At 34.6% G+C, this 19,177-nt stretch overlaps 2 protein-coding genes across 3 annotated transcripts; both read left to right on the top strand.

Annotated features, from left to right (window-relative positions):
* The first annotated feature begins 1,291 nt into the window (after positions 1-1,291).
* On the top strand, positions 1,292-18,662 carry fest (wurstfest). 2 transcript variants are annotated; one of them, XM_090104387.1, is made up of 7 exons: positions 1,292-1,369; positions 1,474-1,653; positions 2,540-2,625; positions 4,169-4,339; positions 17,115-17,255; positions 17,632-17,754; positions 18,225-18,662. In XM_090104387.1, the coding sequence occupies exons 1-7, from the start codon at positions 1,292-1,294 to the stop codon at positions 18,325-18,327; spliced, it is 882 nt and encodes a 293-aa protein (XP_089960513.1). In that variant the 3' UTR covers positions 18,328-18,662. The 2 variants fall into 2 exon arrangements, with proteins under 2 accessions (XP_089960513.1, XP_089960508.1); XM_090104382.1 differs by having other exon boundaries at positions 17,112-17,255.
* LOC149911232 (uncharacterized) lies at positions 6,841-8,340 on the top strand. Its single transcript, XM_090106561.1, has one exon. The coding sequence runs from the start codon at positions 6,841-6,843 to the stop codon at positions 8,338-8,340; it is 1,500 nt and encodes a 499-aa protein (XP_089962687.1).
* Positions 18,663-19,177: the final 515 nt, after the last annotated feature.

The following is a 19,177-nucleotide window of genomic DNA, read 5'->3' as shown; positions in this document are numbered from 1 at the left end:
GTTAACAGAAATGTATGTACATAATCCGTCATTGTATAAAATTCCTAGGAAATGTTACATGTAATTCCTAAAATCGCACGGAAATGTGTGAAATCAATTATTTTATACACATTGCCTAGGAAATCTATACATTTCCTTAATAGCAATCGAAAACCTTCCTCTTGAATCACTCTATCTATTAAAAAAACCGCATCAAAATCCGTTGGGTAGTTTTAAAGATTTAAGCATACAAAGAGACATAGGGACAAAGAAAGCTACTTTGTTCTATACAATGTAGTGAAAACTTAGGCAAATAAATAGGTAACAGGGGTATGGGTTAGGTTAGGTTCGTGTTTTTTTTTGACTACACAAAAATAGATGCCCCCGAAGCGGGGCTCCGTCCGCGTCGCCTCAAAACCGTCTTCTTCTGGACTTAGTAGAATTTTACTTTTTAGCACTATTGTCAATTGTAAGTAAGTCGTGTAGTATAGACTATAGTCGGGAACGAAGACGCAAGCATCTACGATACAAACTATACACGATCTACGCAACATAAGTGTATGCATTGTTATAATAGATTTAATTAAAAACAGCAATACAATAATAAAAACACAGATCGTCGTCGCACAGATTTTGTTCGTGGCGTCCTCTCTATACGTAGTAATAATGCCTTAATGGACTGCAATACAGGCGCCATAATATTTTTTAAAGATATCTTTTAATAAAAGTTACGTTTTTTAAATTTTCATTTCAAGTTTTACATCGTTAAGTACGATATGTTATATGTCGGTATATTTACACTTTCACACTTAAACCACCACATAAACCACATAATCAGTGTTAAAAATACCTAGTCTAGACCTTGGGAAATACTGTGTGGTATACTGTGGGACAGGTAAATTTACCATGTTAAGTGATATAACAAGGTAACCGAATTTCGTGCTCGCGAAGCTGCGGGCGGAAAGCTAGTGATTTAATTAGGAGTGTTCTTGGTTTTTAAAAGGGCGTAATTGAATGGTCTGCGTTAGCAATAAGCATGCACAACCCAGTAGGTACATAATACACAAAGATTTTTTGTGGAAGAAGGTTGGTTAATACTGGCCAATTATAAGCATTTTTAAGCCACATAGAATTTTTTTAATTTTCAAAAAGCGAATGAAAAAACTGTCAATTAATTTTTTCCTTCACTTTTTAGTCGTCAGAAGAATGATTCGTACTATGTAGCATTTGCCGACGATAGTCTTTGTTGACCTGGTATTTTTTATTTTAACAGTGAATGATCTAAACAGTTTTAAGTTGAAGAAGTGTTAGAATGGCTAGTGCAGACTTTAGAAAAGACGTAATGCCAGTTCGCCCACGTAGCGTTTATACAGCACATTCATATAATCAGGTAAAAATGTCCTTATAAAGATTGTAAAATAAAATATGCATTTAATTGTTAATATTAGTAATTATTATACCACGAATGACGAATCTAAAATTGCTTTTACACAGGAAGAGTCGAATCTATCTGCTTTCCAAGATTACAGCAAATTTCTCGAGGGTGGTTTAGGGCAGGCGGAGTTAGTGGGTGCAACTGCATGGCAGCCTCCATGGCGGGCCCCGTTGCAACGTAAAGCACCCTTTTATCCCGGCGATGACATCTATCACGCTGACACCTGGAGAGAACTTGAGGTAACTAGCCGGGGTTAAATTTAAGGGTAATGACCTCGTCGCTTACGCTATACCACAGACTAATAATTATAATACTACGTATACAAGCTATACATACATACATTTAAATTTACTAGGTTCCTTATTGTTACGTAGAATGACTTTTTGACTCATCGTGAAGGGAATTTCTAAATAATATTTATTGTGAATTATTTTATTAAATTAAGTGAATATTAGGTTCCGAAAATTTTATTTAAAGGGGTCATTGGTAAAAAAAAATAAAATAAATAAATTTGGTAAAAACTATAAACTGCTGGTCGATCATTTGCCAGAATAAAAAAGAATTTTCAAAAAAATAAAGTTTGACTCCTAAAACCTGTTCTTGTGGAACATGAAAAATAACTTTTTAATATAGTTTTTAATGCAACATTTAGAAGTAAAACTTGTGTACCTACTTGGTATGTAGGTACGTTATGTAAATCCAAACCGTAAGGTTAGGTAGTTCGCTTTGGTGTTTAATTGGCTTATCTTAATGGATTGCATCTGGGATTCTGTTGGAAGGCCAATGTATTCAGGATTATAGCCGTCACGTTAATATCTATTAAAATAAAAATCGCATTCTGAGGCTACCTACTTACTGTTGGAAAATAAATATTACAGACAATAATATTATCTATCATCCACTAAACTCTCCACTAAAGAAAATTCTTATTAATTATTATGGTTCTAACATTATTTGCATTATCGTAGGTAGTCCTTTAAAATTTTAATAGCTATTGAAATGGCAAAAAAATATTAATTTACCTACGATTGTCTTACTTTTTGTTTCATATATTATTTTTCTTCTTACTTGCTCGACCTTTGTCTCCGTATACCGGAAACGTGCATTATGGTTCCGTGGCCACAGGTAACGGATGTCGTCGGTGGCGCCGGGTACAATGCGTCGGTGACACCGCACGGGACTATCTGTTTACGGCTGAGGGATCGCGTCAAGTACGTGGATGATTAGATTTGATTGCCCTCTTCACAAAGGGCAACGTTGGCCCAACAAAATGATCGTCGATGTTGGCCGCCATTACGGCGATTATGAAAAATCTACGGACGTCTATGACGGTTGATCATAGACATTTAGGCCGGAGCTGGAGGCCCTCAGCCTCTCACTATCGTGAAATTGCCTCTATACTCGCTCAACGCTGCCCATTGTGAAGAGGTTCCAATATTTATTCGTACATTAGTAGCTTGTTTCTCGCTCTTTATATAAATTGTTTGTAATTTACCTTATCAAAAAATAATTAGTTAAGTTTTTTATTTTCTGAATAAATATTTGGCTTCTTTTTGTTCACCTTTAATTAATTGTAATAAAATTGTAACACGTTTTCTTAAATGTTTCGTGGAAAGTTTGTTTGCATTGTGTAATTTAGTCCTTTGTATTAATATAATATTAATTGCAGATAAGAATTTTTTATGGTTTGATAGTGATAAAATTACTTAGGTACCTATAGTGCTTAATTTATCTTTTGAAATTATCATTATCACCTGTGACCTGTGACCCTCAGATACATTTCAGCACAACAATATGTCTAAAGAGAATTCATGCATAAAGCCGTGATGCATTCGAAACGTCAATTAATTACCAATCAATGTTAATTTCGTATTGCTGTTCAAACATTCGCATCAGTAGAGTTTCCGATATTCACGTTTCAATAGAGCATTTAATTAGGCATGGTCTAGCCGTGAGCCCGTGACAATATCGATCTTACAATAGGAATCCTATCTAAGTATAATTGTTGGAACTGAGGTCGATTTCTACTTTCTCTAAAGAATAAATAGACTTCTTACTTACTAAAATAAGCTTAGAATATAAATGCTAATTGCAAAATGTTAATTTCCGTAATAAATTTAAATTTATCTGCATTTAACTATGTGTTTACTTATACATACTAAACCATGTTATGTGTCGCAATGATAAATTGCAATATTTTATGTTTATAAGAAAGAGGATGTCAATAATTAGTACATAATCGATTTATCCGCCCAAGATCGTTAATCAGTGTGTTTTATGATAACTACGACTGCTGGTAACAAAATTGTAAAGTAATCCATACTAATATTATAAATGTGAAAGTAACTCTGTCTGTCTGTCTGTCTGTTACTCAATCACGCCTTAACTACTGAAAGAATTTGCATGAAATTTGGTATAGAGATATTTTGATACCCGAGAAAGGACATAGGATAGGTTTTATCCCGGGAAAATGACGCAATCCCGGAAATCCCTCGGGAACGGGAACTATGCGGGTTTTTCTGTGACTGCGCGGGCGAAGCCGCGGGCGGAAACCTAGTTATAATATAAATTAAAATTTCTCAAATCCTGAGCATTTCTCTAGTTAAGACCAATATCCATTTATATTAGCTACCGAAACGTCGAACGAAGCACGTAAACGTATTAGTCTATCGATACATTTTAATGGACATAATGCGGTTATTAGTACCGTAAAGTGCCATTATGGAAGGCAATATCGCAGTTAATAATTTGAAGGGTGGACATGACGATCGACGGCGCTGTGCGAGTGACAAACGCGAAGAACAACATAATTTTGGCGCTCTCCCGCTCTGGGGCGGCGGCGGCCCTCATCCATCCGAACGGTCGAGTGTACCACTATGGCTCCCGGGTCGAGATACAGGCTCGCCACCAGCAAGGGAATAACAAGTAAGTAGATATATATAGGAATCGGTAATCCGTAATAGATGTTTCTTGATGAAAAATATGTAATATGTATCGTAGGTTAATACGATATTAATATGTTCCAATACAACAAACCTAATATGCTCGTCTATTGTGCATTGTTGATCATATTAGGTTCGTTCTATTGTGCCTCCAGATATTATTACGGAATAAAAATATATGAAAAATGCACATGAAAATTGAATTTCAGAATCCATTATTAAACTTCGCATGTTCGCAATCCCCGTCAATCCAATATGAGATGAGAAGTATTTCAATTTGTCTGGGCAGCTAGTATGTAGAGTAAATAAATATAGTCGACATTTTAATACCTATTCATTCCAACAACTGTGTGCTTTATAAGGTAGGTATGTAGTGTCGTTAATTTCAGAAATTGAAACAGTGTTTGGTGTCGGTACAAGTTGGTAGTGATGGCGATAAGCGAGCCGAATAATAACAACAAAACACATGTAAAAAGTCGCCGAACAAATCACATTATATGTATATTTGCGCCTGATATTAAGATAACGCAATATTGCTCGAACGTCAAAATTATTCATCTTTATTTTATCAAGGGAATTAAAACATCATGCATACAAAGTTGCTTTGCATTAATGTTTTAATTATTAGCATCACATATAATATGACCCTTAGATTACAAAATAAAATACAGATGGAGCATGTCAATCATTCATCGCCCTTGTCAAAGAAAATACGAAATCAAAAACGAATACGTTCCTCCGCTAGTGCTATAGCGATTCTAGTGTCATGCAATACGTCAAAATGGGTTTGATATTTTAGTAAAAAAATGCTGTCTTGTGATATTAAAACGCTGTAAAACTTGTTCCCGAAAACAAACAAAAAGATAAAACATCGTTTTACAGATTTTCTGTAGATTATTTGGCTTATTTAATTTTGTATACAAATAATAATTTTACAAATACGAAGGAATTCAAAACTTCAACGTATGCTGCCAGTATTTTGAAAATGAATTTGCCATTTTTAGGGGTAAAATGGTTAAAAGATATTCGGGGTAGTGCTGTTGGATTTTTCGATCGTGAATGTGATTATTTGTATAGTGCAATAAAAGTTCATGGTCATTATTAGATTATTTTAAAAAGCATTATACATTTTTTGTTACTTTTATAAAAAGCGTCGTTTTCGCTTGCGATTTAATTCATGTGAACACATGATGGATATGATGAAAATAAAATGTCCCGCATTCTCGACTAAAAACTACCGCTATTCGCATTCATATTGTTATGTTTGGTAAACTAACAATAATTGTAACGTAGTTTCACGACTTGAGCTATCGTATGAGTGGCTCAGTGGAACTAATGTGGAGCGTAGATCCGCGGGTCGTAAGTTCAAATCCACACGAATCTCAATGCATTTTTTATAATTATTAATATTTTTTAAGAAACGTCTGGAAATCCTTATACGATGACATTGAAAGGACAGTGGTCGTTGAGCAGTGGATCTCGGCACACCGTTTGTCGGTGTAATTTGTTTGAAATAATATCATTATTATAAGTGTGATTACATATTCTAAGTTTGTGCTATTATTTTCGTGCGAGAAGGGGTAAGTTATAATTTTAGAACTATAATGTTAAGATAATTAAAACTCAAAAGTAAATAAAAACTAAAATTATGTCTTGTTTGTAGCCTGTATGAAACGCCTTCAATCTCGCGATCAAAATAATACGCGTTCGATATCCATGCGACTGATTTTTACTACCTGGAGCTAACTAAAAGGCAGGGATTGGAAGGATCCCTTTCAATAAATAAAATCCTCCTGGCGCCCTCACTAATTCGTTAAGATTACTTAGATATAAGTCCTGTTAAAATTAGTTACGTTAGTTACTACCTACTAGTTATTATCCTCTGGTTAAGTTTAACTGTTTTCATAATAAGTATATGTTGTACCTAGTTCTTACTTTTAGTTAAGATTTCTATTGATTGTGTACGTCAATGAAATAAAACGTTTCCTTCATAATAGCTTAGTTGTTTTGCTTCATATCACCGTGTGCTTAAGAAAAATAACCCATAACAAAATGGCGCCCAACGCTAAAACAATGGGATTATTTATTTATACTCTTAGTATATTAATTTAACAAAACTGTGCTTGTTATTTTTAATTAGCTAGTGGGTTAATCTCAATAATAGATACTTGATTAATTCGTTTAGTTTTAATTTAGTATTTTAAAATAGTTTAAATACATTATTTTTTGAATACATGTAAGTGCTTAATACTTGTCACAATAAGATTTCTATTTATTACTATTGTGGATTTGGTGTAATATGTATATTATATGGAATGATTGTTTATAAGAAATTTGTTGATCGAATATAATAAGATTTAGTGTTACATGGATAGTGATCTTTTTATACACACTTATATGTAAATTATTTGAGGATACAACTTATTCTTTCTTGCACGGTTTTTATAAGCGCATTAGATTTTATAGTATACCTACCTTTTAATTATGGATCCACAGTATTTGTTAAAGGATGAGGTGGAGTTTGAACTCGCGTGCCGTGGATACGTGCATCCAGGGGGCTTAGCCTCAGCATTAAAACTTGTTTTAAAAAAAATGTTACATGTTGAAAATTTAAAACTGGTTTCTTATGAATTAAAAGCACCCAGCCAATGTAGTGAAAATCCTAGTAATGAATTAGATATATGCTCAGATAAATTAGATTGCATTTTACGTTATGTGTCCGAATTAAAAGAAAAACCTGATAAGCAGCTTTATAAACGTTTAGTCTCTCGTTTAATTCATGTGATGAATAGGTTAAAATTCATTGAAGCAGCTGAAACATTAGATAAGGAGAAGCACAAAGCTTTGTCGGATAAGGCTGTTATATTACTTAATGATTTAGAGGCTAAGGATGATATGGAGGATGATGATAAAATTACTAAGGAAATGAAAGAAATTCTACAAAAATCATTGGGTGAAGATAGTCATAAGATACTTAATGAATTGGATGTTGACGTCATTGGGCCGTCGACATCTAAAGTCCCCTGCGAAACGTATTTAAACAAAGAATGCACTTCGAAAGTAGACTTAGAACAGAAGAGAGTTAGCTTTGCTCATGATGATTTAGGCATTCAATATTTTCATGATAAATTACCGGCGAACGTTTTTAATTCGACGTCAGTAAATGATGCTCAAGTGACCCAAATATTAAGACACAAGTTGGTGCCTATTAGCCAATGGGGTGTTCAGTTCTCGGGCGACACTAGTTTGAGTGTTAACGCTTTTATTGAGCGAGTGAATGAATTGAAATATGCTAGAAATGCAACGGATGAAGATCTTTGGAGACACGCTATTGATTTTTTTAAGGGAGATGCTTTAATTTGGTTTCGCGCTAATAGAGAATATATAGAAAACTGGAATGAACTAGTCATCTTATTAAAACGTAATTTTCAGTCGCCGTACTATCAAGAAGAATTGCTGGCTGAAGCGAAATCTAGAACACAGGGTTCTAATGAATCTGTAGTTATTTACGTATCCGTCATGCAAAATTTATTTAATAGACTTCCAAACAAAATTTCGGAAATGGAGAAAATAATGATAATTATAAAAAATCTTCAACCGTACTATCAAAGAGCCGTATGTAGGGACGTATTTTCTTCTATTTCCGATTTGATTAATGTTTTGAGAATTTTGGAAAGAACCAAAATTAATTGTGATAACTTCAAAGAACCTAAATCTTCTTATAGATCTATGGAACCGGATTTAGCCTATAAGTCTAGTATTGAAAATAATCACGAGATACATGAAGTAAAAGCTTTAGTTCCAAAGACATATAGTAATAAATCCAGATGTTGGAATTGTCGTGAATCTGGACACTTATTTCGATCTTGTGCAGCGCCCAAGCAACGACTTTTTTGTTATAGGTGTGGTCGATTTGGCATTACATCTAAAGACTGTAATTGTATGGGAAACGAGAAAGGGGAAGGGCAAGACACTGCCAACTAACCTTTCCCCTTAGTCGAAACAGTATTGAGTGGCAGAACTGGTTAAATTACGTCCGGCTATTCATGTCACAAGAAGTAATTTCGCCTCTGACCTTTCGGAAGGAGTGTGATAATAGGTCATACGTTTGTATTAACATCCTTGGTAAAAGATTCAGTGGCTTATTGGACTCGGGAGCTACTAGATCCGTGGGTAATTTAAGGTTTATAGAATATTTAAAGGTTGTAAACTTAAAGACGCAGAAACGAGAACCCGTTTACATTTCTACTGCAGATGGAACTAATCACACTCTTTCTGAAATTGTTGATGTACCCATTAAATTTAATAATAAATTTCACGTCATGTCGATATTGGTAATGCCTAATCTGTCTCAAGACCTGATTTTAGGCAAGGACTTCTTTGAATTATTTGATATAGGGTTTACATTTAAAGGTTATGATATAGAAGAGGGTTTACATATTAATACGGTATCAGATGAAGAACCAGCAATTATAAGTGAAGAAAATTTAAATGAAAATGAGAAAAAGTCTTTATATGAGGTTATTAATTATATTAAGGAAGAAATTGGGTCAGGATTAGGTAGAACAACAATTCTGAAGCATACAATAGATACCGGTGATAGTAAACCGATATACCAAAAGCAATACAATTTTTCTCCAGTTATTAAGAAAATTATTGAACGTGAACTAGATGAAATGTTAGCCAAGGATGTAGTAGAGCCATCTTACAGTCCTTGGTGTTCTCCAATAGTACTGGTTAAAAAACCAAATGGCTCCAATAGACTTTGTTTAGATAGTAGGCAGTTGAATAAGGTCACTAAAAGAGATACATACCCCTTGCCTAGAGTGGCTTCTATATTAGACAACTTGCGACACTCAAAATTTCTTAGTACTCTAGATCTCAAAACTGCTTTTTGGCAAATTGAACTGGATAAGTGTAGTAAAGAGAAGACAGCGTTTGCAGTGCCTGGTCGAGGGTTGTATCATTTTAAAGTAATGCCTTTTGGTCTTGTAAATGCATCACAAACACAACAAAGACTCATGGATATTTTGTTTCATGCCTTAGAGGGCAAAGTTTGGGCTTATCTGGATGACATTGTTATTTGTTCAGAAACGTTAGAGGAACATCTGAACATTCTAAAACAAGTGTGCAGCATATTAAAAGATGCCGGTTTAACAATAAATATAGAAAAATGCAAATTTGCGCGTTCAAGTATGCGTTTTCTGGGATACATTGTAGATAAAGATGGATTGCGTACTGATCCTGAAAAAGTGTCAGCTATTATTAATTTCCCAAGACCTAAAAATTTAAGAGACTTAAAGAGATTTATTGGAATTGCAAGTTGGTATCGAAGGTTTGTTAAAAATTTTGCACTCATTGCAGCACCCCTCCATCAGTTGACAAAAGGGAGAAAATCCAAAACATTTAAGTGGACTGATGAGGCAGATAACGCATTTGTTAAAGTAAAGACACTCTTAACCACGACGCCAGTGATTTGTTGTCCTGATTTTAATAAACCTTTTATTATTCAATGCGACGCTTCAAATAAAGGTATAGGAGCAGTCTTATGTCAAAAAGTTGACAACGTCGAGAAACCCATAGCTTTTCTTAGTAGAAAACTTAATGAGCGAGAACAATTATATACGACATCGGAAAGAGAACTTTTGAGCATTGTGTATGCTATAGAAAAATTCAGACCCTACATAGATGGATCGCATTTCGCAGTCGTCACTGATCACAGTGCACTAAAAATGCTTCATAAAATGAAAGACCCACATGGTAGACTTGCGAGATGGGCCATGAAATTGCAACAGTTCAGTTTCGATATAATCCATAGGCCCGGTAAATCTAACGTTGTTCCTGATGTTTTATCACGATCTATTGATGCCCTTGGAGACTGTATAGAAAGTAACTTTCTCAGCAATTTAGAAAAACATAAGGACGAATGGTATAGAAATAAAGTCTTAAAAATTACTAGTGGTAGCGAGGTTCCTAATTGGCAAGTGAGAAATGGGTTATTATATAAGAAAATTCATCTGAAGCAATATCCAGATAAAGTTAACGACTGGAAATTGTACATTCCGCATGCTCTCAGAGGTGATGTTTTGAAACGTTGCCATGATGATGTCACTGCAGGTCATTTGGGAGTACGGAAAACTTTATTTAGAGTAAAACAACATTATTACTGGCCTGACATATTGAAGGATGTTAAGATGTTTGTCGGGAAGTGTGAAGTGTGTGCAAGAGCAAAAGTGTCGCAACAATTACCCTTAGGGCATATGGGTAGTCATCGTACAGTCACTAGACCGTGGCAAGTGATTTCATTAGATCTCATGGGACCGTTTCCTAAAAGTAAAAACTGTAACACTATGTTACTTGTCATTACATGCTTATTCAGTAAGTTTGTTCTTCTATTTCCGCTACGAACAGGAAAAGCCGATAAGATTTGTGACATTATTGAAAAACAGTTTTTACTGTTTGGAGTGCCTCAAGCGATTATTTCAGATAATGGGAAACAATTTGAATCTCATTTATTTAAGGATTTGATGTCAAAATACAATACCAGTATTTGGTATACGCCCAGTTACCATCCCCAAAGTAACCCAACGGAACGCGTCAATAGAGTTGTTGGCACTATGATCTCAACATATATTAATAAAAAAAAACATAATGAATGGGATGTACATTTACACAATTTTGGTCATGCCATTAGAACATCGATTCATGAAACAACAGGTTTTACACCATCATACTTATTTCTTGGTAGGGAGACTGCTGTGCCTCCAAAAACCTTAAATTCGAGGGATTCGCAAATAATAGATGTTGACTCTATCGTCATTAAGACCGATAATTATTTGATGGATTTAAAGAGAAGAAGCCAACTTTTTCGCGACGTTGAGCATAAAATTAAGACCTCACATTATAAAAGTTCAAAATTATACAATATTAAACGTAGGCGGGCAAATTTTAACATAGGTGATGTAGTTTGGAAAAGAACTAAGTTGCTTTCTAATGCTAGTAATAAATTTATGGCAAAATTAGCACCTAAATTTGAAAAAGCCATAATAGTAGCTAAGTTATCAGATAACATCTATCGTCTAAATAATTGTCATGGTAAGTCAATAGGTATTTGGCATGCTAAGGATTTAAAGCCTCTCTGGCGTGAACATAACGCATGAAAGAAATGAGATGCATAAACTATGACATCTCATTTCTTGTGTTGGTTGGGGGAATGTTATGTTTGGTAAACTAACAATAATTGTAACGTAGTTTCACGACTTGAGCTATCGTATGAGTGGCTCAGTGGAACTAATGTGGAGCGTAGATCCGCGGGTCGTAAGTTCAAATCCACACGAATCTCAATGCATTTTTTATAATTATTAATATTTTTTAAGAAACGTCTGGAAATCCTTATACGATGACATTGAAAGGACAGTGGTCGTTGAGCAGTGGATCTCGGCACACCGTTTGTCGGTGTAATTTGTTTGAAATAATATCATTATTATAAGTGTGATTACATATTCTAAGTTTGTGCTATTATTTTCGTGCGAGAAGGGGTAAGTTATAATTTTAGAACTATAATGTTAAGATAATTAAAACTCAAAAGTAAATAAAAACTAAAATTATGTCTTGTTTGTAGCCTGTATGAAACGCCTTCAATCTCGCGATCAAAATAATACGCGTTCGATATCCATGCGACTGATTTTTACTACCTGGAGCTAACTAAAAGGCAGGGATTGGAAGGATCCCTTTCAATAAATAAAATCCTCCTGGCGCCCTCACTAATTCGTTAAGATTACTTAGATATAAGTCCTGTTAAAATTAGTTACGTTAGTTACTACCTACTAGTTATTATCCTCTGGTTAAGTTTAACTGTTTTCATAATCAGTATATGTTGTACCTAGTTCTTACTTTTAGTTAAGATTTCTATTGATTGTGTACGTCAATGAAATAAAACGTTTCCTTCATAATAGCTTAGTTGTTTTGCTTCATATCACCGTGTGCTTAAGAAAAATAACCCATAACAATATGTTTTGAAAAATAAAAACTTTTTTTAATGTAATTTATTTAATAAATTTAATGTAATTTATTTAATAAAAATTGGATAAAATTATTTTGTCCACGTATAACTTTAGTAGATACTAGATAGGTGATAAAATAATTTTTACAATATTATAAAATAATATCAAAAACCCGAATTTATATTAAAATAAAAATTAAAACATGACTGCTAATAATTTATGTAGCCTACGTCACTACCACCACAGCTACCTTCATAATTCAGATGATTGCAATGACACCTCACAAGTCACAACTCAAAATCGATCCAACAGTTTATACTGCAGGGCGTGTCAAAGAAATATTATACATACATACCTACACTCGAAAAACATAACCCTCTTTCTTCCGTAGTCGGGCAAAATTTTGGGAAATTTTTCATTATCTGGTAACATAACACGCACACAGAAGCACCGTGTACGTACAGTGCAACGGCGAAATGACAGCACACATAGCTTTATGGAAATGACGATAAATTATTCGGTTTAGTTCGGCAACGCTCCATCTGTCTTTTATTTTGTAATCTAAGATATGACCTTCCTTGCACATATTATGTATTTTTGTTTTACATTACCTGTATATTTAGGTGTATGTTTTACGAAAATAAGCTGTGATAAAATAAAACATCAATGTTTTGCACCCATTTCATTAAATGCACAATTTCCCCACCCAGAAAGTGTAATATTAGACTGTTTGGACAGTTTGTTTGTAAGTGAATTTCAATTGCGCTCGCTACTAGTGACAGGCACTGATTTTAATGAAAAGCCAAACCGCAGGTCAATATCCGTTGCTTCAAAGCTCGGAAAGCGGCGAGCGTACACAACTTATGCACACAACACAGTACTGATATAATTGATTTTGTAATGAAAATGAAATGCAATTAAAATTTTCGATCATTTTATTATAACACAATTATTGCTATATTAGCGCTGGCTTTTATGGTAGCGTTGCAGTGCATTTTACTTGTATCTTTGCATCAATGATCAACCACGATTTAATTATATTAACCTTTTGACCGCCAGAGCAAAAACGCATCGCCGTACCCTCCACGCCAAGCCACAAATTCAATGAGATAACCTTGAAAATAGTAGGGATTCCAAAATGTTATCGATAAACATAATAATTCACGTCTGAATATTTGAATAAACAGCTTATAACACAAAAATAATATTTATTTAACCTCATCTCCTACTGTAAAAACTTAAGACCACATTTATAGCAACTATCAACAAAAAAAATCAACCTTTTGAGATACAAAAATACATATAAAATTGCAGCAAGTTACAGCACTATTCTCTATCAGTTACGCCCCATTGGCATGTATACATGCCAATGGCGCGGGCAACCATCCTTTTTTTTATAATCTCTCGCTTCTGATTAGGGATGTGTAGCTGTATATTATTATAACTTATCGAGTTTATTTATTAAGTTTATATGAACTATAGGTATCATTGTGGAGTGTTTATTTGTAAATATCAAAACAACTATTACCTTTAAATAAAGGGAATTGCATTAAAACTACATATTTATTTTCCAATCATTTAGTTTAATACTTGAGTTATTACAAATACTAATTATATGTAGGTACCTATTTAGGTCAATTACCATATTTTGATATGACATAGCGACAATTTGTATCATAAGAATATTCTAATAAAGGCACTCACACTCTCGGCAATACTCGATAAAATATTTTTACAACTTTCCGCACTTAACAACACGGCACGCGCTTACGACGTCACCAGTCCGACATCTATTCATGTCAATGGCGCAGAAGGGATTGCATATCGATACTGTGCTAGGGATGCGCATGATTGGCGAAAAGGAAAATATTCAAATCAACAATATCCACAATATAGACAATATGGTATTATACCAAAGAATGTAGTATTTACCTTTTTTCTCAGTGACTAAGCTTATATATTTTTTTTGTAGTTATTACAAAAATTAAGCGAATTAGAGTAATTTCGCTAAAATTTTAATGAAGTTACTTGAATATTACACTACATCACTAGTAGGCACGTATACATGTCATTGGCGCGAGAGAACATGCTTTTTTAGCCATTAATTAAGTTATTTTTTGTCATCAAATATTTGAATAACTACTTGGCAATTTTGTTTACTGTGTACAATTATGTAATAACTGGGGATTCAGTTCATAAACTGTATAAATAAAACACGTAAAAGTAAAGGTTTAATATGTTTATTTTGTATTTATCTATGATCTGTTTCTTGGCATGTATAGGTGTCGTTGGCGCACAGGGCACGATTGCGCATGACATCTATAGATGTCATTGGCGTTCAAAAGGTTAATTACCTACTTTTTATTTGCCGAAAAGTACTAGGTAATAGGTAGGTATATTCTATATTATATTGTGCACCTTATTAAATAAATAAATAAGTAAATTCTATAACAATTTCCAACTTTGATGAATGTTTGACTTTGTATTACTTAGTTACTTACATCGGAAAATTTGATTTAGCCAACACTTTTAATACTTATTCTACCTTTAAGTTCTATAACCTAGGTTTATAGGACGGTAAAGTCAAAACATTCGGTTTGACACCGGATGGAATACATCCTACTTCGTAGTCATGTGAGCTAGAGCGGTCAATGTCCAATTTCCTGACGCCTCTCGACTCTCGAGTCTGGACCGCGTCGTTTACAATTCTAGTCAACAACAATTGTTCATGGGTGGCTAAGGGTGCACTCACACACATCAGTCACCGTCAAGTCACCGATGACTGATCGGTGACGGTTTGTGTACGTATCCACAAACACCAGTCACCGTCATGTTGTCCGTCAGTCACGTCGCCGGTTTGACTGAATCATTGAACACATACATCAGGTTAGTCAGTGATTAGACGTGTGTCACGCTAGAGAACATGTAGCAATTGACGGTAGCACGACGCTGACTGAACTGAGACGTGACGGCACCGGGTGAGTGGGGATAAAAGTATGATACATGTATGGAAAGATTATTTGACGTGCCTGACCGGTGACGTCACTGATAGATTTCGTGCCGGCGACTGTCGTGACTCGTGTGGGAACAGAGTCATACTAGAACTATTGATACATATTTTTTTTTAATCCTGTCCGGTGACGTGCCGTGACGGTGACTGATGTGTGTGAGTGCACCCTTATTGATATCTTACTGGTTATGTTAACTTATGTATTATCCAACTGTGATAAATGCTAAATATAGATACATATAAAATGATTCGTAAATATTTCGGTCGCTAAGCTGTCAAATCGATTTACATTCAGTAAGCTCACATATTCTATCTGAAAAATGCATTTTCCCCAGTGCTATTCAACACATTTTGCCATCGGCTTCCAGCGATGTGGAACGTGAGAATATATTTTTCCGACATGTTACCTAACGTGCTGTTTTCGTCAGCTATATTTGATTGAACATTTTGTTGCATATTATTTTAAAACAACGTATTTTAAGATTAAAGTTAGAGCTACATTATTTTTGGTAGTACTTTTAATTACGTAACTAAATTACAATTAATATTTTTGTACATTTTCGTATATAAGATGCAACCGAAAAAAAAGAGCTTCACCTGTTCCAAGTTATAATAGTCTAGTTGTTTCTACTAAGTGTTAACTAGCGTAATCTCTGAAGGTACGCCAAGATGTGGTACAAGGGCGTCTCGTTCACGGCGGAACAGTGCGCACTGGTGTACCTCGTGGACGCGGCCGGGACGCGGACCACCACGGACACTTTCCTGGACATGAGCCAGGATTTCACTCTCAATGTGTTCTACAAGTTAGCCGATATGTTGCTAGTAGTTGTCGAATCTGTTGCGAGTATCTTTAGTTTGGTGAATAGTTTCTTTATTTGGGAGTACTAGATAACTAGTAATTTTTCATTAAGCATTTTTCTTTTTATAGATGATTGATTTGAACGTGCAGAATAATAGAACATTAAGAAAGGCGTAACTAGAATTCTTGATTAATTTATTGTTATTTAATAAAGATGGTTTATTTTGTACTTGTAGTGAAAATGTAGGTACATGTTCTTTTATTTTATACCTAGAAATAAAAAAAATAACTACCTATGTAGGTACTAGTAGAGGAACCTATCCATGCATGCACCTTCTTAGTACCTACCCAGAAACTAAATTAGATTAAAATATGAAAAATTCGTCACATTGACCAATATTTTCAAAAAAATTTAATCGTAATATGTTAATACCTACTTGTTCAGATTGTATTTTGTTAATAGCATTCAACCAATAGCCATGATTGTTCTAAAGTACTTATTTTTACATTTAATCCTACTTCTTTAATAGGCTTATTAGAAGACATTGAGCGATGTACATAGTTATATAACGATTATTTTTTACAAGAAATATATTTCTAAGATAATAATTCCTACGAAAGGTTGTTTTTCCAGATTTTTGTGTTCGTTCGGATAATGATCATGATCATTATGTAACATACAATTATCGAAATATTTTCTAAGGGCTTATTTCCCTACAATAGATGTTACCTGGTTATTTTTATTCCCAATTTTTGTTATCAATTTCAAAGAGGCTCAGTTTTCCTAGCTAGAAAATTCCTACGAACTCAGATATTAATAATGTATTGGGATATTGTTACACGAAATTATTACAGAGTGATTCCAACAAAACATTCAATCCTTATATTTTATCCTATCAATGAGATGAAATAAAGTTTTCGCATATTCCCTAATTTGCCTCAGCAGCGAGTCCCGCCACGGGCCGTCTTACGTAAACGAGGCGCTGTCTCTCCTGCAAGCTGCCCAATACTGGCTCACAGACGATGGCATCGACAATTGGATCATCAACAATGTTCGCGTCAGCCAAACTGCTGATGGACTTGTCAGGTTATAATGCTAATACGTTACTACAATTATTGGTAATGGCAAAGTTTAGTTTCAAACATTGTGATGTTTAATGAATTTCACTAAGCTCCGTATTCACCGCAAACATTTGTTTAGTTAACAACAAATTTAATCAGCTTGTTGCAGAGTCGTTGGCAATACTGCGCGCAGCAGAGTAATGCATATTGAAAACTCAAATGTTGTTGCCCGAACATTAGGAGGAGCGACAACATTACAGTTTCCCGCATCAAATTGTAGATCAACAAATGTTTACCATGAATAACTAATCTTTCGTATCAATTCTAGATTAAGGAAACTTTTTCAAAAGTTACATGTTATAATTTTTAAATGTCTATTTTAATTGTAGCAATGTTCACAGAATCCACCGCTGCAGCCACAAGTACCAGTTGCGCACGAGTCCCAGCAATGGGTCGGCTTCCATAACCAGCCCCTTCCTGCACTGCACTGCCTCGCTTGGACAGACTCAGCATTTGTTCGTGAGGTGAGATACAAAACAAAAGAGAGCATTTTATTCATTGGATTTACTTGATTTAAATAGCCGTCATCAAAAAACTTAAATTCCTCTCAATTTTACAGCCATATTAAAACATTAGTTTACATTAACCCCCTTTCTTTCATTTTTGTTGTTTATAATTTGAATTCTCTAACTTTTTGATTATATTCGTGACTTACAAAAGCTGATTAGACAAAGAAATTTGCAATATTACCAAGATCTTATTGTTTGTTATGAAGCTACTTGGAAAAACCATAAATTCGAAATGAATCGTGATTACCTACGATAGTTTAGATAGGCGCCTGTCGTCTTTTACTGATTGACATTTAATTCGCATGCCTCAAACAAGGCACGCAATATCAGTTGGTTGCTATAGATTTATTTGACATGAGGCTGATTGAAGTAATCGTAAGATTCTGATCACGTAGCGGCAATGTAAGGCGGATTTTTGTGAACAGACGCGGCGAGAGGCGAATGCACTTCGATGGGAACTCTTTTATTGTTCGCAACGCTGGCCATTCCGCCGGCTTCGACGACAAGAATCAACTAAAGGTGTACTGAACTGACACATTTCTAACTTCAATTATGTAAACCGATGTTTAATGTTGTACAGAACATTTTTGCTAGCTCTCAATTGCTATGTCAAATGATAATCTGATGGGGACAAGTCTATAAAATTTCAGTGTTTTTCTTTCCTTATTGCAAACTGCGTTTTACGTTTTTTTGAGCACCTTTTTTAATATCGCCAAGTCCATTTTATTTTCAACGCAATTTAACAGATTAACACATAATAGTGAATAAGATTACAGTATCATTTAAGTGTTAGATCATCACGTTATTGTACTGTTTCTAATTTGGAGCTTTTTTTAATTACCATATTGTCAATAGGACGATCAGATTAATAGCTGGAGAGCCAGTGAACCCTGGGACTAACGGTCTTACTGTAAGGCTAGAAATTTGTATACTTACGATTTATGGCATTCTAAGAGCAATAGCCATGACCTGGCAGGCGTCAGCCCTGCACGTCATCAGCCCCTTTATTTTTTAAACTGTTAATAAAATTGGTTTTCTAAACTTGTTTCTGTAAATTTGAAAATTTAATAGGATAAAGTTTATTTATTGTACATCTTAAAAAAAAATTGACAGGCGATTACAATAAGCAGAAGTATATGACAGATCAATTAGAAAACGCACAGTTGATGGGGTAAAATAAACTTTATCCTGTATACTCGAAATTTTTATATGTCTTCAAATAAACGTCTCAGAGTAAGTATGTACAATGCCAGGCGGTTTTGAACAGCATAAGACCATGACAGGCGAGGGGACAGTTGCTAAGGGCGTGCGAGTGGGAGGTTTTGCGTGAATGCATACAGTGCATTCTGTCTGTCACTCCTGTTGGTCGTAGCGTGAT

The sequence above is a fragment of the Colias eurytheme genome, chromosome 1 (assembly GCF_061535395.1).
Source record: "Colias eurytheme isolate Ceu_HAF_F1 chromosome 1, ilColEury1 Martin Lab GWU primary, whole genome shotgun sequence".
Classification (NCBI taxonomy): domain Eukaryota; kingdom Metazoa; phylum Arthropoda; class Insecta; order Lepidoptera; family Pieridae; genus Colias; species Colias eurytheme.
Note: the sequence above shows the minus strand (reverse complement) of the source record. Positions and strands in the feature narration are given on the sequence as shown.